General features: G+C 45.4%; 1 protein-coding gene across 2 annotated transcripts in view; it reads left to right on the forward strand.

Moving 5' to 3' along the window:
- Positions 1 to 23,823, forward strand: part of LOC118390139 (protein POF1B-like) — a 60,022-nt gene that overhangs the window by 30,908 nt on the left and 5,291 nt on the right. For both annotated transcript variants that reach the window (XM_035780404.2, XM_035780405.2), the window contains exons 2-7: positions 5,377 to 5,603; positions 13,245 to 13,278; positions 13,416 to 13,496; positions 23,121 to 23,213; positions 23,323 to 23,436; positions 23,629 to 23,781. In XM_035780404.2, coding sequence (XP_035636297.1) covers positions 5,377 to 5,603; positions 13,245 to 13,278; positions 13,416 to 13,496; positions 23,121 to 23,213; positions 23,323 to 23,436; positions 23,629 to 23,781 — 702 coding nt within the window. The remainder of the gene's footprint in view (positions 1 to 5,376; positions 5,604 to 13,244; positions 13,279 to 13,415; positions 13,497 to 23,120; positions 23,214 to 23,322; positions 23,437 to 23,628; positions 23,782 to 23,823) is intronic.

A 23,823-nucleotide genomic window follows, 5' to 3' on the forward strand; every position in this document is an offset into this window, starting at 1 on the left:
CAGGAACTTACAATCCCTCCATCAGTGCTCAGACTGTCCGCAATAGGCTGAGAGAGGCTGGACTGAGGGCTTGTAGGCCTGTTGTAAGGCAGGTCACCAGACATCACCAGCAACATGGGCACAAACCCACTGCCGCTGGACCAGTCAGGACTGGCAAAAAGTGCTTTTCACTGACGAATCGCGGTTATGTCTCACCAGGGGTGATGGTCGGATTTGCGTTTATCGTCGAAGGAATGAGCGTTACACCAAGGCCTGCACTCTGGAGAGGGATCAATTAGGAGGTGGAGGGTTCGTCATGGTCTGGGCCGGTGTGTCACAGCATCATCGGACTGAGCTTGTTGCCATTGCAGGCAATCTCAACGCTGTGCATTACAGAGAAAACATCCTCCTCCCTCATGTGGTACCCTTCCTGCAGGCTCATCCTAACATGACCCTCCAGCATGACAATGCCACCAGCCAAACTGCTCATTCTGTGCATAATTTCCTGCAAGACAGAAATGTCAGTGTTCTGCCATGGCCAGTGAAGACCCCGGATCTCAATCCCATTGAGCACGTCTGGGACCTGTTGGATCGGAGGGTGAGGGCTAGGGCCAATTCCCCCCAGAAATATCCTGGAACCTGCAGGTGCCTTGGTGGAAGAGTGGGGTAACATCTCATAGCAAGACCTGGCAAATCTGGTGCAGTCCACGATGAGGAGATGCACTGCAGTACTTAATGCAGCTTTTGGCCACACCAGATACTGACTGTTACGTTTGATTTTGCCCCCCTCCCTTTGTTCAGGGACACATTATTCAATTTCTGTTTGTCACATGTGTAACGGTTTTCTTTAGGTGAAGTAGAGGGCGGACCAAAATGCAGCGTGGTTGTTATTCATTGTACTTTAATAAAGAAACTGTACACGAATAAACTAATAAAACATCAAACGTGCGAAAACCTAAAACAGTCCTATCTGGTGCAAAACACAGCGACAGGAACAATCACCCACAAACACACAGTGAAACCCAGGCTACCTAAGTATGATTCTCAATCAGAGACAACTAATGACACCTGCCTCTGATTGAGAACCATACTAGGCCGAAACATAGAAATACCCCAAAACATAGAAAAACAAACATAGACTGCCCACCCAACTCACGCCCTGACCATACTAAAATAAATACAAAACAAAGGAAATAAAGGTCAGAACGTGACAACATGTCTGTGGAACTTGTTCAGTTTATGTCTCAGTTGTTTAATCTTGTTATGTTCATACAAGTATCTACACATGTTAAGTTTGCTGAAAATAAAAACGGAGTTGACAGTGAGAGGACATTTCTTTTTTTGCTAAGTTTACAAATCACGACAAGCTTACTGAGTTACTGTTTCAGAGGACAGACATTTTCCGACACAATTATAAATAACCAGACAACGACATTTGCAGACCTTTTGCTAGAAATGTATTTATTTAAATGAAAAATATATAACAGAGGAAAATTGTGCAATGTAAAACACAGGGTGCAAATAAGAAGACCATTGTGCCAAACAAAAGGTGCTTTAGGAATGTTGTGCTCAGGGGAAATAAGAGATACAATACAACAAACCCGACAAAGGCAAAGCAGTAAATTATCCACCACCTCAACATGTGAATGATAAAATAACATTCTAAATACCCAGCAACATAACTTGTGAATAAGAGAAAAAAGCAATATCGAAAAACATGTTAAACACCAACATCTGTATAACTGTCTTTAGTACACGCATTCAGTTTTTGGGTTGAGACGGGGGGCAGACTCAAGGTATTGATCGTTGATCCCCAAAAAATGCAGCGTCATGTCCTTGACATGAGATATGGTTGTCAAGACGAAGATGCTCCATCCATGATTTAATGGTGTCAGAGGGCACTTGCAGGACTCTGGCCTGACTGGCTGTTGTGTGGCTCCTCCACTTTGATAGATCCGACAGGGAACACTATCACTCTCTCTCTGTCTACCTCTTAATATTTAGACTGTAGTGTTTTGAGCCATACATATGTTATTGTTGTTAGGAAACCATAGAGACTATAGTCAGAGTGACTTGGCATTGGTTTGATAATACAACTCCCCCAAACCCCCTCCATGTTTTGGTAAGCAATGCATATGAGTGGTGTTTCTAGGTGTTTCTAGAGCGACAAGGAACAATCCATGTGAAGAACACGCACAAGAGTTGCTTGTCTTAATATTGCATAAGGGTTACACAAGGGTTGGTTAACTTTATGACTTGGAATGTAGACACGACATGGCCATGTGCACAAAGTCAAGGCCACATGGTTGGCCTGTTGACTTTGTGAAAGCTATTCAGGATGGATGAAATCTTCAGTGGCAAAATACCCTTTGAACCAATTCAAACCAACTAGCTACAGGTGCAGTTTTAGCAATTAGATAATAAAAACATAAGTCATTGGTGAGTGTGGTGTGTGGTGCCTGGATAACAACCTCTCCCTCAAAGTGATCAAGACAAAGGAGATGATTGTGGACTACAGAAAAAGGAGGACTGAGCACGCCCCCTTTCTCATCGACGGGGCTGTAGTGCAGCAGATTGAGAGCATCAAGATCCTTGGTGTCGTGAAGAGGGCACGACAACGCCTATTCCCCGTCAGGAGACTGAAAAGATTTGGCATGGGTCCTCAGATCCTCAAAAGGTTCTACAGCTGCACCATCGAGAGCATCCTGGCAACTGCTCTGCCTCCGACCGTAAGGTACTACACAGGGTAGCGCGTACGACTCAGTACATCACTGGGCCAAGCTTCCTGACATCCAGGACCTCTACCAGGTGGTGTCAGAGGATGGCCCAGAAGATTGCCAAGGACTCCAGCCACCTAGTCATAGACTGTTCTCTCTACTACCGCACGGCAAGTGGTACGGAAGTGCCAAGTCTTGGTCAAAAAGACTTCTTAACAGCTTCTACCCCAAGCCAAAAGACTCTTGAAAAGTTGATCAAATGGCTACCCGGACTATTTGCATTGTCCCCCCCTCATTTTTACGCTGCTGCTACTCTCTGGTTATTATCTATGCATAGTCACTTTACCTACACCTACATGTACATATTATCTCAATTACCAGTGCACCATTGTGCAAACAAAAGGTGCTGACTCTGAGATACCAGTACCCCACCTCAACATGTGAATGATAAAATAACATTCTCCAACATTGACTCTGTACCAGTTAAACCCCTGTATAACTGTAGCCTCCACATTGACTCTGTACCAGTACCCCTGTATGTAGCCTCCATCCATGATTTAATGGTGTCTGTTACTTTTATTGTAGATCCGACAGGGAACACTATCACTTCTGACTCTGGCCTGACTGTTGTGTGGCTCCTCCACTTTGATAGATCCGACAGGGAACACTATCTCTCTCTCTGTCTACCTCTTAATATTTAGACTTAATTATTTGTTATATTTCTATTATTTTCTTCTTCTTCTTAAAACTGCATTGTTGGTCAAGGGCTTGCAACTAAGCATTTCACTGCTAAGGGCTTGCAACTAAGCATTTCACTGTTAAGGGCTTGCAACTAAGCATTTCACTGTTAAGGGCTTGCAACTAAGCATTTCACTGCTAAGGGCTTGCAACTAAGCATTTCACTGTTAAGGGCTTGCAACTAAGCATTTCACTGTTAAGGGCTTGCAACTAAGCATTTCACTGTTAAGGGCTTGCAACTAAGCATTTCACTGTTAAGGGCTTGTAACTAAGCATTTCACTGTTAAGGGCTTGCAACTAAGCATTTCACTGCTAAGGGCTTGTAACTAAGCATTTCACTGTTAAGGGCTTGCAACTAAGCATTTCACTGCTAAGGGCTTGCAACTAAGCATTTCACTGTTAAGGGCTTGCAACTAAGCATTTCACTGTTAAGGGCTTGCAACTAAGCATTTCACTGTTAAGGGCTTGCAACTAAGCATTTCACTGCTAAGGGCTTGTAACTAAGCATTTCACTGTTAAGGGCTTGCAACTAAGCATTTCACTGCTAAGGGCTTGCAACTAAGCATTTCACTGTTAAGGGCTTGCAACTAAGCATTTCACTGCTAAGGGCTTGCAACTAAGCATTTCACTGTTAAGGGCTTGCAACTAAGCATTTCACTGCTAAGGGCTTGTAACTAAGCATTTCACTGTTAAGGGCTTGCAACTAAGCATTTCACTGCTAAGGGCTTGTAACTAAGCATTTCACTGTTAAGGGCTTGCAACTAAGCATTTCACTGCTAAGGGCTTGTAACTAAGCATTTCACTGTTAAGGGCTTGCAACTAAGCATTTCACTGCTAAGGGCTTGTAACTAAGCATTTCACTGTTAAGGGCTTGCAACTAAGCATTTCACTGCTAAGGGCTTGTAACTAAGCATTTCACTGTTAAGGGCTTGCAACTAAGCATTTCACTGCTAAGGGCTTGCAACTAAGCATTTCACTGCTAAGGGCTTGTAACTAAGCATTTCACTGTTAAGGGCTTGCAACTAAGCATTTCACTGCTAAGGGCTTGCAACTAAGCATTTCACTGTTAAGGGCTTGCAACTAAGCATTTCACTGTTAAGGGCTTGTAACTAAGCATTTCACTGTTAAGGGCTTGCAACTAAGCATTTCACTGTTAAGGGCTTGTAAGTAAGCATTTCACTGTTAAGGGCTTGTAACTAAGCATTTCACTGTTAAGGGCTTGTAACTAAGCATTTCACTGTTAAGGGCTTGTAAGTAAGCATTTCACTGTTAAGGGCTTGTAACTAAGCATTTCACTGTTAAGGGCTTGTAAGTAAGCATTTCACTGTTAAGGGCTTGCAACTAAGCATTTCACTGTTAAGGGCTTGCAACTAAGCATTTCACTGTTAAGGGCTTGTAACTAAGCATTTCACTGTTAAGGGCTTGTAAGTAAGCATTTCACTGTTGTATTCATGTGACAAATACAATTTGATTTGAGTTGAGTTGAGACAACTTCCCAACAGATTCTCTGTCCCCCTCCGCCAGCAAAACATCTGGAACCTGTATCAATTCTAAGAACTGCCAACCTGTCACAATTTTGAAATACTGCTGAAAAACAACAGAACATCTTAAAATTGTAACAAATAATGGAGGCCATGGATCTGACAAGATTTATTGGTCTCCGTCTGATTGTTCAAGAGCAATATAGAGCCAGAGTCATTGTCAGTCATTTGAACCATTCCTACATCCTGGCAACCATGACTGTTGACAGCCATATATGATAGACATGACCTAGAACAGTTGCATGTCTTGTATTATAGTAAACCCACTGTAGGGTGATTAATTCAATAAGTATAGATGCCATATTGCTCTTACATGCCATGATGATGGTGGGTATGTCTCTCTCTTTTGCTTGTGACAGATTGATGTCTAAGATTCAACTCGTTCCCTCTCTTTTTCCCAGGAGGTGGAGGAGGTTAAAGAGGAGATGGTGAACATCGTTAAGGAGAATGTGGTGAAGAGGGTGATAGAGAGCGTGTCTCAGGTGGGGATAAAGAGTGAGGTGAGGGAGGTAGTGCCCGTGGTGAAGATGGACACACGTTTCTTCGGAGAGCTGCTGGCGGAGGTTTACAGGAAGAACTGTGACATCCACACCTGCATCTCAGAACATGTGGCCAAGATACGTGGAAGGTGTGTTTTGATTTTCTCAACATATAGCCATATTTATATATATAGCTTTCCCCCCCAGCACAACACATAACAGAATCAATAAGAAAGAAACAAGACAGAAACCCAAGGGAGAGGGCAAATCTAGATCCTACTGAACTGTCCAGACTAGGCTACAGTATGAAATACAGTGGCGTGGCACACACCCCCTCAGCCCTCGCAAGGCCCGAGGGCCCCCCAGAGGTTGCCCCCCCCCAGATATTAAGAAGTCCTAAGCAATAATATATATATATATATATTACAGGAAATGTGCTTTAAAATTGCAACATTTTCTCTCAGCCTCATGGAATATTAATTTTTGAATAGCAGGAAATTAGCTCAGGAATCTTAAAAGTCAGGACAATCCTTGTCCTGCAGGGGAACTTTTTTTTAATTTCTTTAATTTTGTTGCATTATTTTAGTTTCAAATTTACATTTATGGGAATTTTATATGGAAAATATTTGTTTTTAGAATTTTCTAAATACTTTAAATATTATACATTTCCATGTTGGCTCTATGCCTGGAAATGCCCTTGTCCGGAACAAATTTCAAACTCTAAAAAAGTGTTAACATTTTTAATTAAATGCAATAATGGATATTAACTGAAACATGATCTTATGTAGTTTCTTGCAATACCCCTCTGTGAATTGAAAGAATATTTCTCTCAAAACTGTGATTCCTAAAAGATGTGTCCAGAGATTTGGTCAACTCAGATTGACTTGGAATGAGCAGGGTGAGCTATACCATAAGCACCCCTTATTCATGTCATGTAGAAAAGTGTTGGGCCTAAGTTTCATGAGGTGAAATAAAAGATCCCAGAAATTTTCCACATGCACTAAAAGCTTATTTCTCTCTAATTTTGTGCACAAATTTGTTTACATCCCTGTTAGTGAGCATTTCTCCTTTGCCAAAATAATCCGTCCACCTGACAGGTTTGGCATATCAAGAAGCTGATTAAAGAGCATGATCACTACACAGGTACACCTTGTGCTGGGGACAATATGTACCTGTGTGCACAACACAATGCCACAGATGTCTCAAGTTTTTAGGGAGCGTGCAATTGGCATGCTGACTTCAAGAATGTCCACCAGTGTAACGGCGTTCTTCGTTTGTCGAAAGAGAGTCGGACCGAAATGCAGCGTGGTGGTTACTCATGTCTTTAATGAAGAGAATGACGATACATGAAATAACTATACAAAATACAAAAACAACAAACGGAATGTGAAACCTAATTACAGCCTATCTGGTGAAACAACACAGAGACAGGAACAATCACCCACAAAATACACAGTGAAACCCAGGCTACCTAAATACGGTTCCCAATCAGAGACAACAAGAATCACCTGACTCTGATTGAGAACCGCCTCAGGCAGCCAACCTATGTGAAAGATTAGTGGAATCTGTGTGGGTTGCTGGACAGGTAGGATGACTGACAGTGAAGGTGAACAGGTGGTCACGTGTCAGGTGACAGAGGAATGTATGAGACTGAGGCAGGAATTCCTTTAACCATAAAGTGGTATATTTACTGAGTAGTCTGTGGATTCATGGACGCACAGAACTTCTGGATCAGATGGAGTTAGGGAAGAGAAAGCAGCGAGATCAGGCGATGGCCATTTCCTCCTTTTATGGAGTTGAGATCTGTAGGACATTTCCACCTGACCTAATTAAAGCGCCCCTGGCCCAGCTGAGTAAATGGCAATGAATTAAAGGAGTATTCCACCAACTCCATGGGCCTTTTCTACACTATGCTACACCCCTACTCATCCGCAATCCCAATGCCTACACAACCCCAATGCGAAACACAACATTTAAACCCATGTCACACCCTGGCCTGACCAAATATATTATGAAAACACAAAACACTATGACCAAGGCGTGACAGAACCCCCCCCCCCCCCTAAGGTGCGGACTCCCGGACGCACCTCACAACCATAGGGAGGGTCCGGGTGGGCGTCTGTCCATGGTGGCGGCTCCGGTTCGGGACGTGGACCCCACTCCATTAATGTCCTAGTTCCTCCCCTTCGCGTCCTGGGATAATCCACCCTCGCCGCCGACCATGGCCTAATAGTCCTCACCCAGAACCCCACAGAACTGAGGAGCAGCTCGGGACCGAGGGGCAGCTCGGGACCGAGGGGCAGCTCGGGACCGAGGGGCAGCTCGGGACTGAGGGGCAGCCCGGAACTGAGAGGCAGCCCGGAACTGAGGGGCAACCCGGAACTGAGGGGCAGCCCGGAACTGAGAGGCAGCCCGGAACTGAGAGGCAGCCCGGAACTGAGGGGAAGCCCAGTACTGAGAGAAAGCCCAGTACTGAGATGAAGCTCAGGTAGGTAGCCGGCTCCGGTAGATCCTGGCTGGCTGGCGGATCTGGAAGATTCTGGTTGACTGGCAGATCTGGAAGAGACTGGTTGACTGGTAGATCTGGAAGAGACTGGTTGACTGGCAGATCTAGAAGATCATGGCTGACTGGCGGATCTAGCTGCTCTATGCCGACTGACAGCTCTGGCTGCTCCATGCAGACTGACAGCTCCTTGCAGACTGACAGCTCTGGCTGCTTCATGCCGACTGACAGCTCTGACTGCTTCATACAGACTGACAGCGCTGGCTGCTTCATGCAGACTGACAGCTCTGGCTGCTTCATGCAGACTGACATCTCTAGCTGCTTCATACAGACTGACAGCTCTGACTGCTCCATGCAGGCTGGCAGCTCTTTGCAGACTAGCAGCTCCTTGCAGACTGGCAGCTCTGGCTGCTTCATGCAGACTGACAGCTCAGGCTGCTCCGAACAGGCAGGAGGCTCCGGCAGCGCTGTAGAGGAGGAAGGCTCTGATAGCGCTGAACAGGCGGGAGACTCCGACAGCGCAGGAGGGAAGGAAGGCTCTGATAGCGCTGAACAGACAGGAGACTCCAGCAGCCCAGGAGGGAAGGAAGGCTCTGATAGCGCTGAACAGACAGGAGACTCCAGCAGCGCTGTAGAGGAGGAAGGCTCTGATAGCGCTGAACAGGCGGGAGACTCCGACAGCGCAGGAGGGAAGGAAGGCTCTGGCTGTGCTGAACAGGTGAGGCGCACTTAAGGCCTGGTGCGTGGTGCTGGCACTGGTGATACTGGAGCGAGGACACGCACAGGAAGCCTGGTGCAGGGAGCTGCTACCGGAGGACTGGTGTGTGGAGGTGGCTCTGGATAGACCGGACCGTGCAGGCGCACTGGAGCTCTTGAGCACCGAGCCTGCCCAACCTTACCTGGCTCGTAGCCCACTCTAGCCCGGCCAATACGAAGGGCTGGTATGAACCGCACCGGGCTATGCACCCGCACTGGAAACACCGTGCGCTCCATAGCATAACACGGTGCCTGCCCGGTCTCTCTAGCCCCCCGGTAAGCACAGGGAGTTTGCGCAGGTCTCCTACCTGACATAGCCATACTCCCTGTAAGCCTCCCCCCAATAATTTTTTTGGGCTGCTTTTCGGGCTTCCATCCGCGTCGTCGTGCTGCCTCCTCATACCAGCGCCTCTACGCTTTTGCCGCCTCCAGTTCTTCCTTTGGACGGCGATATTCTCCAGGCTGAGCCCAGGATCCTTTTCCGTCTAATATCTCCTCCCAAGTCCAGAAGTCCTTTGATCGCTGCTCCTCACAATTAACAGGGAGAGTTGGCTCAGGTCTGACTCCTGACTCTGCCACTCTCTCCCTGAGCCCTCCCCCAATACATTTTTTGGGGTGACTTTCGGGTTTTTTTCTGCGCCGCCGTGTCTTTCTCTTCGACTCCATTCTCCTATAGCCCTCTTCGCACTGCTCCAGCGAATCCCAGGCGGGCTCCGGCACTCTCTCTGGGTCGACCGCCCACCTGTCTATTTCTTCCCACGTCGTATACTCCATACCTCTGCTGTCCATAACGTCTTCCCATGTCCATTCTCCGAATAATTCATCCTCCTTTTGCTGCTCATGCTGTCGCTGCCTGTTACCACGCCACTCGGTCCATGTGTGATTCTGTAACGGCGTTCTTCGTTTGTCGAAAGAGAGTTGGACCGAAATGCAGCGTGGTGGTTACTCAGGTCTTTAATGAAGAGAATGACGATACATGAAATAACTATACAAAATACAAAAACAACAAACGGAACATGAAACCTAATTACAGCCTATCTGGTGAAACTACACAGAGACAGGAACAATCACCCACAAAATACACAGTGAAACCCAGGCTACCTAAATACGGTTCCCAATCAGAGACAACAAGAATCACCTGACTCTGATTGAGAACCGCCTCAGGCAGCCAACCTACGCTACACCCCTACTCAGCCGCAATCCCAATGCCTACACAACCCCAATACGAAACACAACATTTAAACCCATGTCACACCCTGGCCTGACCAAATATATAACGAAAACACAAAACACTATGACCAAGGCGTGACAACCAGAGCTGATGCCAGAGAATTTAATTTAAATTTCTCTACCATAAGCAATGTCGTTATAGAGAATTTGCCAGTGTGTCCAACTGGTCTCACAACCGCAGACCTGTAACCGCGCCAGCCCAGGACTTCCCCATCCAGATTCTTCACCTGCGATTGTCTGAGACCAGCCACCCAGACAGCTGATGAAACTGTGGGTTTGTACAACCAAAGAATTTCTGCACAAACTGCCCTAAACCATCACAGGGAAGCTAATCTGTGTGCTCGTTATCCTTACCAGGGTTTTGACCTGACTGCAGTTCTGTGTTGTAAGCGACTTCAGTGGGAAAATGCTCATCGTTCACAGCCAATGGCATTTTGGGGATGTGTGCTCTTGATGAATCCCAGTTTCAACTGTACCGGGCAGATAGATGGTGTCGTGTGGGCGAGCGGTTGGCTGATGTCAACGTTGTGCCCTATGGTGGTCGGTGGGGTTATGGTATGGGCAGGCATAAGCTACAGACAACAAGCACCATTGGATTTTATCAATGGCAATTTGAATGGTCAGAGATACCGTGATCCTGAGGCCAATTGTCATGCCATTCATCCACACTTATCACCACATGTTTCAGCATGATACTGCATGGCCCCATGTCGCAAGGATCTGTACACAATTCTAATACTCACCAGACATGTCACCCATTGAGCATGTTTGGGAATGCTATGGATCGATGTGTACTGTACGACAGCATGATCCAGTTCCCACCAATATCCAGCAACTTCACACAGCCATTGTAGAGGGGTGGGACAACATTCCACAGGCTACAATCAAGAGCCTGATCAACTCTATACAAAGGAGATGTGTCGTGCTGGATGTGCTGGATGATGGCAAATTATGGTCACAGCAGATACTGACTGGTTTTCTGATCCTTGCCCATACCTTTTTTTTAAAAGTATCTTTGATCAACAGATGCATATCTGTATTCCCAGTCATGTGAAATCCATAGATTAGGGCCTATTGGATTATTTCAATTAACTGATTTCCTGATATGAACTGTAACTCAGGAAAATCTTTGAAATTGTGGCATGTTGTGTTTACATTTTTGTTCAGTGTACATTTAACTAAGTTTTCCTTTCAAATGGTATCAAGAATATGCATTCAGGTCCTGAGCTACAGGCAGTTAGATTTGGGTATGTCATTTTGGGTGGAAATTGAAAAAAGGGTCCGATCCTTAATAGGTCAATCATGGACTTCAAACACTTGTTTAAATAATTGACAATAATTATAATAATTACAATAATTGTAAAAATGATTTATGAAAAAAATGAGGTTGTTCCTTAACATGGTGTGATAGCTGATACTTTGGTCTATCAAAATATATATTTCAAATTTTGTTAATATTAGGACAAATATTTGTTGATTTTTTTTGTTGATTTTTCGGTCTTTCAAGAATACCTGACCTCTAAAACATCAATATTTTCTTTCAACCTCATGGGAAAATGTGTGAAATAGCACGAGATTAGAGATAAAACTCCCCATTTTTCACTCTGCCCATTGGCAAAAAAAACACCTGCAACTGGAAACTGACATTTCTGAAATACTTTTTTCACTGAATTGATAACAAAGAAGTATAGCCAAGAACAGGTTAGTTGAATGATCTATGGCGGCAGTTTGTATGGGGCCTTCCTGTAACGTCCAGTAATGGACACCAAAAATCTTAGGTTATATCACATTATTTCCGGTACAATCCTTAGCTAGGCTGCATCATGTTAGCTCCCCACTCACGCTACACAGAAGCTAACACGCTTGAATAACGCAACACGGCATGTAGAAATGTTGCAACTGTTCATTGCTGTTTGCAAAACAATGTCTAGGCAAGAAGATACCAGTAGCTTCCAGTTTTGTAAGCTAACTTTCCTTACTAGTTTACAGCTGAAGCTAACATCAATTTACTACCCTAGTACTACCATCAATTCACTACCCTAGAACCATAACACAAAATATGAGGATTTCAAAGCTGTCACCAAAAATCATACAGTCATTGCCAAGAACTTTATTAATTAACTTAGTCTTCTTCGCCTCAGTCACGTCTCTCCTCTCTCTCACTGTGTGTGTGAATGACGTCATTAGGTCTTAGAGACAGGGCACACTTTTATCAAATAACCGATTGCTTTTTCTATACAAATGTTGTTGATCAGCACAATAAAATAAGTTCCAAATGGAAAGGAGACAGATTGTTAATCATCTGTAGCCCAATGACATCAGCCAAAACCATCTCAATAACTCAATACTGTAGATGCACACACTCCTATTGAATATGCATTCAACCGTATTGGGAATAGGCCTAGCTTACATCTTGATTTACCCAGTTTATCAATAGAGATTTACCATTTCAATGAATGATTACTATTATGTTGTTATGTAGTTAGATTGGTAAAAATAAATTGATTGTATGATAGTATAATTGATTCATTAATGCATACCTGGCTGTCTCTGTCTGGATCAAGTGCCATTCTGTGACTTTGGCACAGTCCCTATACCTCTCTTAACTTGCCAGGTTGGGCCATAAAATACCGTCAAGGTGTGAGGCAGGCTGTGGGCTAGTATTCTAACTGAGAGGCTCTATAACTGAATATAATACATGCAGTGCCTTCAGAAAGTATTCACACCCCTTGACTTTTTCCACATGTTGTTTTACAGCATGAATTTAAAATGGATTAAATTGAGATGATTTGTCACACAATTAAATAAAAAAGAAAAGCTGAAATGTCTTGCGTGTAACACAACAAAATGTGGAATAAGTCAAGGGGTATGAATACTTTCTGAAGGCACTGTATATATATATATATATATATATATATATATATATATATATATATATATATATATATATATATATAAATAAAGGTGCACAATGTAATAATGTAAAATTCACAGGAATTTCATGTGAAACTCTAATATAATCTCACAGGTTAAATACACGTCCTAAATACACCTGCAGTGTCATCCATCACCGTAAATCCTGTAATTAGTCACTAGACATTACAACCGTCAGTCAGACCTGACTTCTTTCATTTCTCTAGACTCTCTGTTTACTCATACTACCTGTGATTCACTGAACAAACACATCCCTGCTGCTAACTCCATCATAACATGTGTAGACTGGAGACAAAGATGGTTTATTTAGTCTAATTGTGTGTTTGTCATGCCCTGTAATGTGTTTACCTTTCCATCTCTTTCCCAGGAAACACCTCTTAGATCCCAGTAATGACTACAAGGTACAGCAGGGAGGAGCGACCGATGGTTTTACATAACATCATATTAGTCTTGTATTGTTTAAATTGCTGTACAGTAGCTATTTATATATGCTGGAAGTGAAAGTATTAAATGAAAGTAACCATTGTTGTGTATGCAGGTAAAGAGAGAGGACATTGAGGCCCTGATCCCCAAACGAGCATCTGAGCTGACCAAACAGCAGCTCCGCTACCTGCTGCAGGTAACACCAAGGTCGGACTGGGACAAAAATTCAGCCCTGGCATTTCAGCCACACCAGCCCACATCACCGCACCTGCTACTTACACACACAGGCAGTAATTCTACTGACACATAACATAGACAACTATAGTACAGCGTTTCTCACCATTTACTGTATCAGTGACCCTTGAAACATGGTCCTCCTCCTTTTTAACCAGCTCATGTTTAAGACAAATATAACATGTAAATCACCACTGGAGATACAACTTACCACTTTAACTGTGCCTCTGTTGCCTCCCTGTTGTGCTGTCTCTCTGCAGAAGGAAGAAAGATTACTGAATAAATGCCTAATAGATGACCATTGGCTCATAATACCTTATGAAAGGCTAACTACTTACATTGCAATACATGTCCCCCCAATCCTAAAGGTTAATTACTCTTACATATATAATATAGAGGCAAAATATCAATAAACTGGCAGTACACGTGTCCGTTTGTGTGTGTCTTTCTGTTTTCTTCCTCCATTCACTGTTTTCTCCCTACATCCACTGTTTTCTCCCTACATTCACTGTTTTCTCCCTACAACCACTGTTTTCTCCCTACAACCACTGTTTTCTCCCTACAACCACTGTTTTCTCCCTACATCCACTGTTTTCTCCCTACAACCACTGTTTTCTCCCTACAACCACTGTTTTCTCCCTACAACCACTGTTTTCTCCATCCATCCACTGTTTTCTCCCTCCATCCACTGTTTTCTCCCTACAACCACTGTTTTCTCCATCCATCCACTGTTTTCTCCCTCCATCCACTGTTTTCTCCCTCCATCCACTGTTTTCTCCCTCCATCCACTGTTTTCTCCCTCCATCCACTGTTTTCTCCCTCCATCCACTGTTTTCTCCCTCCATCCACTGTTTTCTCCCAACATCCACTGTTTTCTCCCTCCATCCACTGTTTTCTCCCTACATCCATTACATTTACATTTAAGTCATTTAGCAGACGCTCTTATCCAGAGCGACTTACAAATTGGTGCATTCACCTTATTACATCCAGTGGAACAGCCACTTTACAATAGTGCATCTAAATCTTTTAAGGGGGGGGGGTGAGAAGGATTACTTTATCCTATCCTAGGTATTCCTTAAAGAGGTGGGGTTTCAGGTGTCTCCGGAAGGTGGTGATTGACTCCGCTGTCCTGGCGTCGTGAGGGAGTGTGTTCCACCATTGGGGAGCCAGAGCAGCGAACAGTTTTGACTGGGCTGAGCGGGAACTGTACTTCCTCAGTGGTAGGGAGGTGAGCAGGCCAGAGGTGGATGAACGCAGTGCCCTTGTTTGGGTGTAGGGCCTGATCAGAGCCTGGAGGTACTGAGGTGCCGTTCCCCTCACAGCTCCGTAGGCAAGCACCATGGTCTTGTAGCGGATGCGAGCTTCAACTGGAAGCCAGTGGAGAGAGCGGAGGAGCGGGGTGACGTGAGAGAACTTGGGAAGGTTGAACACCAGACGGGCTGCGGCGTTCTGGATGAGTTGTAGGGGTTTAATGGCACAGGCAGGGAGCCCAGCCAACAGCGAGTTGCAGTAATCCAGACGGGAGATGACAAGTGCCTGGATTAGGACCTGCGCCGCTTCCTGTGTGAGGCAGGGTCGTACTCTGCGGATGTTGTAGAGCATGAACCTACAGGAACGGGCCATCACCTTGATGTTAGTTGAGAACAACAGGGTGTTGTCCAGGATCACGCCAAGGTTCTTAGCGCTCTGGGAGGAGGACACAATGGAGTTGTCAACCGTGATGGCGAGATCATGGAACGGGCAGTCCTTCCCCGGGAGGAAGAGCAGCTCCGTCTTGCCGAGGTTCAGCTTGAGGTGGTGATCCGTCATCCACACTGATATGTCTGCCAGACATGCAGAGATGCGATTCGCCACCTGGTCATCAGAAGGGGGAAAGGAGAAGATTAATTGTGTGTCGTCTGCATAGCAATGATAGGAGAGACCATGTGAGGTTATGACAGAGCCAAGTGACTTGGTGTATAGCGAGAATAGGAGAGGGCCTAGAACAGAGCCCTGGGGGACACCAGTGGTGAGAGCGCGTGGTGAGGAGACATTCTCGCCACGCCACCTGGTAGGAGCGACCTGTCAGGTAGGACGCAATCCAAGCGTGGGCCGCGCCGGAGATGCCCAACTCGGAGAGGGTGGAGAGGAGGATCTGATGGTTCACAGTATCGAAGGCAGACGATAGGTCTAGAAGGATGAGAGCAGAGGAGAGAGAGTTAGCTTTAGCAGTGCGGAGCGCCTCCGTGATACAGAGAAGAGCAGTCTCAGTTGAATGACTAGTCTTGAAACCTGACTGATTTGGATCAAGAAGGTCATTCTGAGAGAGATAGCGGGAGAGCTGACCAAGGACGGCACGTTCAAGAGTTTTGGAGAGAAAAGAAAGAAGGGATACTGGTGTGTAGTTGTTGACATCGGAGGGATCGAGTGTAGGTTTTTTCAGAAGGGGTGCAACTCTCGCTCTCTTGAAGACGGAAGGGACGTAGCCAGCGGTCAGGGATGAGTTGATGAGCGAGGTGAGGTAAGGGAGAAGGTCTCCGGAAATGGTCTGGAGAAGAGAGGAGGGGATAGGGTCGAGCGGGCAGGTTGTTGGGCGGCCGGCCGTCACAAGACGCGAGATTTCATCTGGAGAGAGAGGGAGAAAGAGGTCAGAGCACAGGGTAGGGCAGTGTGAGCAGAACCAGCGGTGTCGTTTGACTTAGCAAACGAGGATCGGATGTCGTCGACCTTCTTTTCAAAATGGTTGACGAAGTCATCTGCAGAGAGGGAGGAGGGGGGAGGAGGATTCAGGAGGGAGGAGAAGGTGGCAAAGAGCTTCCTAGGGTTAGAGGCAGATGCTTGGAATTTAGAGTGGTAGAAAGTGGCTTTAGCAGCAGAGACAGAGGAGGAAAATGTAGAGAGGAGGGAGTGAAAGGATGCCAGGTCCGCAGGGAGGCGAGTTTTACTCCATTTCCGCTCGGCTGCCCGGAGCCCTGTTCTGTGAGCTCGCAATGAGTCGTCGAGCCACGGAGCGGGAGGGGAGGACCGAGCCGGCCTGGAAGATAGGGGGCATAGAGAGTCAAAGGATGCAGAAAGGGAGGAGAGGAGGGTTGAGGAGGCAGAATCAGGAGATAGGTTGGAGAAGGTTTGAGCAGAGGGAAGAGATGATAGGATGGAAGAGGAGAGAGTAGCGGGGGAGAGAGAGCGAAGGTTGGGACGGCGCGATACCATCCGAGTAGGGGCAGTGTGGGAAGTGTTGGATGAGAGCGAGAGGGAAAAGGATACAAGGTAGTGGTCGGAGACTTGGAGGGGAGTTGCAATGAGGTTAGTGGAAGAACAGCATCTAGTAAAGATGAGGTCGAGCGTATTGCCTGCCTTGTGAGTAGGGGGAAGGTGAGAGGGTGAGGTCAAAAGAGGAGAGGAGTGGAAAGAAGGAGGCAGAGAGGAATGAGTCAAAGGTAGACGTGGGGAGGTTAAAGTCGCCCAGAACTGTGAGAGGTGAGCCGTCCTCAGGAAAGGAGCTTATCAAGACATCAAGCTCATTGATGAACTCTCCGAGGGGACCTGGAGGGCAATAAATGATAAGGATGTTAAGCTTGAAAGGGCTGGTAACTGTGACAGCATGAAATTCAAAGGATGCGATAGACAGATGGGTAAGGGGAGAAAGAGAGAATGACCACTTGGGAGAGATGAGGATCCCGGTGCCACCACCCCGCTGACCAGAAGCTCTCGTGGTGTGCGAGAACACGTGGGCGGACGAAGAGAGAGCAGTAGGAGTAGCAGTGTTATCTGTGGTGATCCATGTTTCTGTCAGTGCCAAGAAGTCGAGGGACTGGAGGGAGGCATAGGCTGAGATGAACTCTGCCTTGTTGGCCGCAGATCGGCAGTTCCAGAGGCTACCGGAGACCTGGAACTCCACGTGGGTCGTGCGCGCTGGGACCACCAGATTAGGGTGGCCGCGGCCACGCGGTGTGGAGCGTTTGTATGGTCTGTGCAGAGAGGAGAGAACAGGGATAGACAGACACATAGTTGACAGGCTACAGAAGAGGCTACGCTAATGCAAGGAGATTGGAATGACAAGTGGACTACACGTCTCGAATGTTCAGAAAGTTAAGCTTACGTAGCAAGAATCTTATTGACTAAAATGATTAAAAATGATACAGTACTGCTGAAGTAGGCTAGCTGGCAGTGGCTGCGTTGTTGACTTTGTAGGCTAGCTGGCAGTGGCTGCGTTGTTGACACTACACGAATCAAGTCGTTCCGTTGAGTGTAATAGTTTCTACAGTGCTGCTATTCGGGGCTAGCTGGCTAGCTAGCAGTGTTGATTACGTTACGTTGCGTTAAAAGAACGACAATAGCTGGCTAGCTGACCTAGAAAATCGCTCTAGACTACACAATTATCTTTGATACACAGACGGCTATGTAGCTAGCTACGATCAAACAAATCAAACCGTTGTGCTGTAATGAAATGAAATGAAAATGTGATACTACCTGTGGAGCGAAGCGGAATGCGACCGGGTTGTTGAGTGCGGAAGTTCTATTCAGTAGACGTTGGCTAGCTGTTGGCTAGCTAGCAGTGTCTCCTACGTTAAGGACGACAAATAGCTGGCTTGCTAACCTCGGTAAATTAAGATAATCACTCTAAGACTACACGCTCTAAACTACACAATTATCTTGGATACGAAGACAGCAAAGACAACTATGTAGCTAGCTAACACTACACTAATCAAGTCGTTCAGTTGAGTGTAATAGTTTCTACAGTGCTGCTATTCGGTAGACGGTGGACGTTTGCTAGCTGGCTAGCTGCTGGGCAGATAGCAGTGTAGACTACGTTAGGACGACGAAATACGAAGTTGCAATAGAAGTGCTGACTGTTTCACTTTGTTGTCCTCTTTCTTTTCCTTTTTCTTCTGTCCTTCTTTTGTCCTTATTTTGTCTTCCTTCTGTTAACTAGATATTTTTTGTTGTTATTCTTTGTAAGCTAGCTAGCTTCTTCCAGGAGAGTCCCTAGCAACTGCTTAGCAACAAGTAAACAATTCTGCTAGCAATTCAGCTAGCTAAGATAACTGTACAATTTTATGAAAAATAGTTAATTTTTCAAAAGCCTGTCTTTTTTGGTTTGTTCCTTGTTTTGTCTTCTATTGAGTCATGCAGTTTTCTCTTGATTTTTTCGATGTACTTCACTCTAAAAAACCATTTAAATCTCAATATATACAGGAGCTCATTTTTCAGCAGCTGCTCAATTTAGAACTCCGGAAAATAACATCCACTGTTTTCTCCCTCCATCCACTGTTTTCTCCCTCCATCCACTGTTTTCTCCCTCCATCCACTGTTTTCTCCCTCCATCCACTGTTTTCTCCCAACATCCACTATTTTCTCCCTACAACCACTGTTTTCTCCCCACATCCACTGTTTTCTCCCTACAACCACTTTTCTCCCTACATCCACTGTTTTCTCCCTACAACCACTGTTTTCTCCCTACATCCACTGTTTTCTCCCTACATCCACTGTTTTCTCCCTACAACCACTGTTTTCTCCCTACAACGACTGTTTTCTCCCTACAACCACTTTTCTCCCTACATCCACTGTTTTCTCCCTACAACCACTGTTTTCGCCCTACAACGACTGTTTTCTCCCTCCATCCACTGTTTTCTCCCTCCATCCACTGTTTTCTCCCTCCATCCATTGTTTTCTCCCTCCATCCATTGTTTTCTCCCTACATCCATTGTTTTCTCCCTCCATCCACTGTTTTCTCCCTCCATCCACTGTTTTCTCCCTCCATCCACTGTTTTCTCCCTACATCCATTGTTTTCTCCCTCCATCCACTGTTTTCTCCCTACATCCACTGTTTTCTCCCTCCATCCACTGTTTTCTCCCTCCATCCACTGTTTTCTCCCTACATCCACTGTTTTCTCCCTACAACGACTGTTTTCTCCATCCATCCACTGTTTTCTCCCTCCATCCACTGTTTTCTCCCTACATCCACTGTTTTCTCCCTACATCCACTGTTTTCTCCCTACATCCACTGTTTTCTCCCTACAACGACTGTTTTCTCCATCCATCCACTGTTTTCTCCCTCCATCCACTGTTTTCTCCCTACAACCACTGTTTTCTCCCTCCAACCACTGTTTTCTCCCTACAACCACTGTTTTCTCCCCACATCCACTGTTTTCTCCCTCCATCCACTGTTTTCTCCCTCCATCCACTGTTCTCCCTCCATCCACTGTTTTCTCCCTCCATCCACTGTTTTCTCCCTCCATCCACTGTTTTCTCCCTCCATCCATTGTTTTCTCCCTCCATCCATTGTTTTCTCCCTACATCCATTGTTTTCTCCCTCCATCCACTGTTTTCTCCCTACATTTACTGTTTTCTCCCTCCATCCACTGTTTTCTCCCTACATCCATTGTTTTCTCCCTCCATCCACTGTTTTCTCCCTACATCCACTGTTCTCCCTACATCCACTGTTTTCTCCCTACAACGACTGTTTTCTCCATCCATCCACTGTTTTCTCCCTCCATCCACTGTTTTCTCCCTACAACCACTGTTTTCTCCCTCCATCCACTGTTTTCTCCCTCCATCCACTGTTTTCTCCCTCCATCCACTGTTTTCTCCCTCCATCCATTGTTTTCTCCCTCCATCCACTGTTTTCTCCCTACATCCACTGTTTTCTCCCTACATCCACTGTTTTCTCCCTACATCCACTGTTTTCTCCCTACATCCACTGTTTTCTCCCTCCATCCACTGTTTTCTCCCTCCATCCACTGTTTTCTCCCTCCAACCACTGTTTTCTCCCTCCATCCACTGTTTTCTCCCTCCATCCACTGTTTTCTCCCTCCATCCACTGTTTTCTCCCTACATCCACTGTTTTCTCCCTACATCCACTGTTTTCTCCCACCATCCACTGTTTTCTCCCTCCATCCACTGTTTTCTCCCTACATTCACTGTTTTCTCCCTACATCCACTGTTTTCTCCCTCCATCCACTGTTTTCTCCCTACATCCACTGTTTTCTCCCCACATCCACTGTTTTCTCCCTCCATCCACTGTTTTCTCCCTCCATCCACTGTTTTCTCCCTCCATCCACTGTTTTCTCCCTCCATCCACTGTTTTCTCCCTACAACCACTGTTTTCTCCCTACAACCACTGTTTTCTCCCTACATCCACTGTTTTCTCCCTACAACCACTGTTTTCTCCCTACAACCACTGTTTTCTCCCTACATCCACTGTTTTCTCCCTACAACCACTGTTTTCTCCGTACAACCACTGTTTTCTCCCTACAACCACTACACTTGACTGCTGCAGCAGCAGCTAGATGTCTGTGCTTATAAGACTAGCATCACTGGGACCCGACGACCAGGGTAACACTTTATTTTAAGGGTCCATAATAAACCATTTATAAGGCATTATGAGCAAACCTTTTGCTCACCATTTATTGATCATTACGCCCACATTTGTAAATGTTAGTACGCTAGTTATTTACACACCTTCCTAATATTCCCCTTTGCCCTCACAACAGCCTCAATTCATCAGGGCATGGACTCTACAAGGTGTTGAAAGCATTTCACAGGGATGCTGGCCCATGTTAACTCTAATGCTTCCCACAGTTGTGTCAAGTTGGCTGAATGTCCTTTGGGTGGTGGACCATTCTTGATACACACGGAAACCTGTTGAGTGTGAAAAACCCAACAGTACTTGACACAAACCGGTGGGGCTGTCAGCTACTACAACACCCCGTATTACACTGGTCACTCATAATATTTATAAATAGCCCTCACTTTAGATTAGGGTCTGCAAAAATACTTAATCATGATTAGTAAATAGATTATTAATGTGGGAGTGATGATAAAAAAAATGGTGAACACAGAACTTATAAATGCCTTATAAATGATTTATTACTGACCCTGCAAATAAAGTGTTACCCATTCTAGTTGTGAATGAATAAACACATATATTAAAGAAAGAAGAAAATCACTGAATAAATGCCTTATAGATGACCATTGGCTTATATTATACATTATAACAGCATAACTATACTGAACAAGGAGTACTGGGTCCCCACTGGGTCAGCCTGGCAGCCAGGTGGGTGGGTCTATGCCGTCTCAGGCCCACCCAGGCTGCACCTCTGTCATGTCATGGGAAATCCATAGATTAGGGCCTAATGAATGTTTTTCAATTGACTGATTTCCTTATATGAACTGTTACTCAGTAAAATATGTTTGTTGAATGTTGCGTTTATATTTCTGGTCAGTATACATATTTCAAATTAGTGCATGTCAAGTGCCCCCCCCCACCCCCCTTAGATATTAGGCTACATATAATTCAATAGAAGACAGCAGAGAGAGAGCAGTAGAGATAAAGACTGCCAGTTCCTTAATGTTTTGTCTGTATAATACAGCCAATGACTATATTAAGGAACTGGCAGTCTCTCTCTCTCCCTCTCTGTTTTCTTCTATTGAATTCAATATATGACATTCTATGTTTGTCAAGAATGATGCTGGGAATAGTGTATATGGATGCAGATTGATTTCCAGCATTGTGCTTCATTTGACAGTGCTGCGTGCATATGCGTATTTTTCTGCCAAGAAGTGACTGGCCTTTCAACAAATGAAATATGCTAGAGATTGGCGGGACTTTCCAGCCTTAAGTGCGGTGGCTATGTAATGTTATCTGACACTTGTTAGTCACTTGTTACTACAGCTCAATAACTCACTCGCTGGGCTGAAGAGACTGAGATGCAGAAGTGAATAATCTTTGATAAAGCAATTAAAATACACAGTCCCCAAATGTGCCTTCATTTGGCTTGTGTTTAGTTAAAAGAGGTATATGCAGAGTACATGTCTAGTAGATACCTATTGCCTTCGCTATGTGTTATAAAAGCCTATCTAACAACTTGTTCAGGTATATTGCAAATAGACAAGTGTCTAAATGCTGCCCAAAATCTCCCTTCCCTAATTAGCCTACTATAGTCGACATTAAATATATTTCATAGTACAATATACAGCCAAAATATAAAGTCTAACTGGCAGCAGTAGGCATCATGATCTGTGTCAGTGTGTAGGAGTGTGTATTTCTCTGTTTTCTTCCTTCCTTGCCTGCACCACTGCAGCTGATCTGTCATTTCTCACAGACACAACACTCGGACCAACAGAACCACAACTTTTAGAAAATGCGTCGGCCTCAAGAGCCCTTTTTTGGCACCACCTTTCCGTTTTTCTGTTTTGACTGAGTGACTGACAGATTCGGGGGGGGTCTCACTCTCTGATGATGTGCGTTTGACTTGTGAATTTGCGCCACCGGGCCAGCCCAGCTTGGTAGGGGGGCCGGCCGTTGCACACTGGTCAGCCAAATACTATAGATTGCTATGAAAAATAGTCGTGTCCCCCTACCAAGCTGGGCTAAAAGCTGGGCTAAAAGTCGTGTCCATTATATTAAAAAATATATAATATTTATATAATTTTTTGTTCATTTCGACGGACAATCCGCCTATGGAAAATATATTCCTTTGGTTGCTCCACTATGCCTGAAACGGGCTCATTAAACCTCACCTAACCTCTCTTTCATCAATATCTCTCCTTTATTTTTCAACTCTCTCGCTCTCTCTCCCTCACTCCCTCGCTCCCACCCTCTCAGACCCGTATGACAGCAGACAAGACCATGAGTCTCCTTCTGACTACCTTCAGCAGCCTGAGGGAGGAGATGATCCACATGTCAGAGGATCTGAGGGTAAGATCTGGGCCCTGGGTCACTCTTATGCTCTTAAATGTCTCATTGAGATATACATGCAGGCAGGCTGTCTTACAGAGTCTTACTGCCTCTGTCTCTGTTCTCCCAGCATCTGGAGAGTGAGAAGGAGTCCCTGGAGAGAGACCTGAGCTTCAAGGCTGACCAGGCTGAGCAGTATGACCGCCTCCTAGAGGCCATACGAGAGAACAACAGACAGCTACAGGTAGGTGTGTGTGTGTGAGAATTTGTGAGAGTGTGTGTATGTGTGTTTCTTCCACTGTGTGTTGCTTGTTTGTGTTTGCCTGTGTGTACACCTCTTCTGTAGGTGTTTTTGAAAGAGAGTATCTCTGCCCTGTATGTTAGTGCAATGGGTGTATGACTGTGTGTGGGTAACTCTATCCATCCATCCATATAGATTTCTCTGAAGGAGACCAGCTCCAGCCAGCGGACCCTGGAGACTCAGCTCCTGAGCAGCCGCACTACAGACTCAAACAGGGACTTCCGCATCAAAGAACTGGAGGGGAGCTACCGAGCCCTGGAGAAGGAGAACGAGATGCTCAAACAGAAGGTACTCTAACGCTACCCTCCTCCATCTCTGGCTCTAACCCAT

The sequence above is a fragment of the Oncorhynchus keta genome, chromosome 11 (assembly GCF_023373465.1).
Source record: "Oncorhynchus keta strain PuntledgeMale-10-30-2019 chromosome 11, Oket_V2, whole genome shotgun sequence".
Lineage (NCBI taxonomy): Eukaryota > Metazoa > Chordata > Actinopteri > Salmoniformes > Salmonidae > Oncorhynchus > Oncorhynchus keta.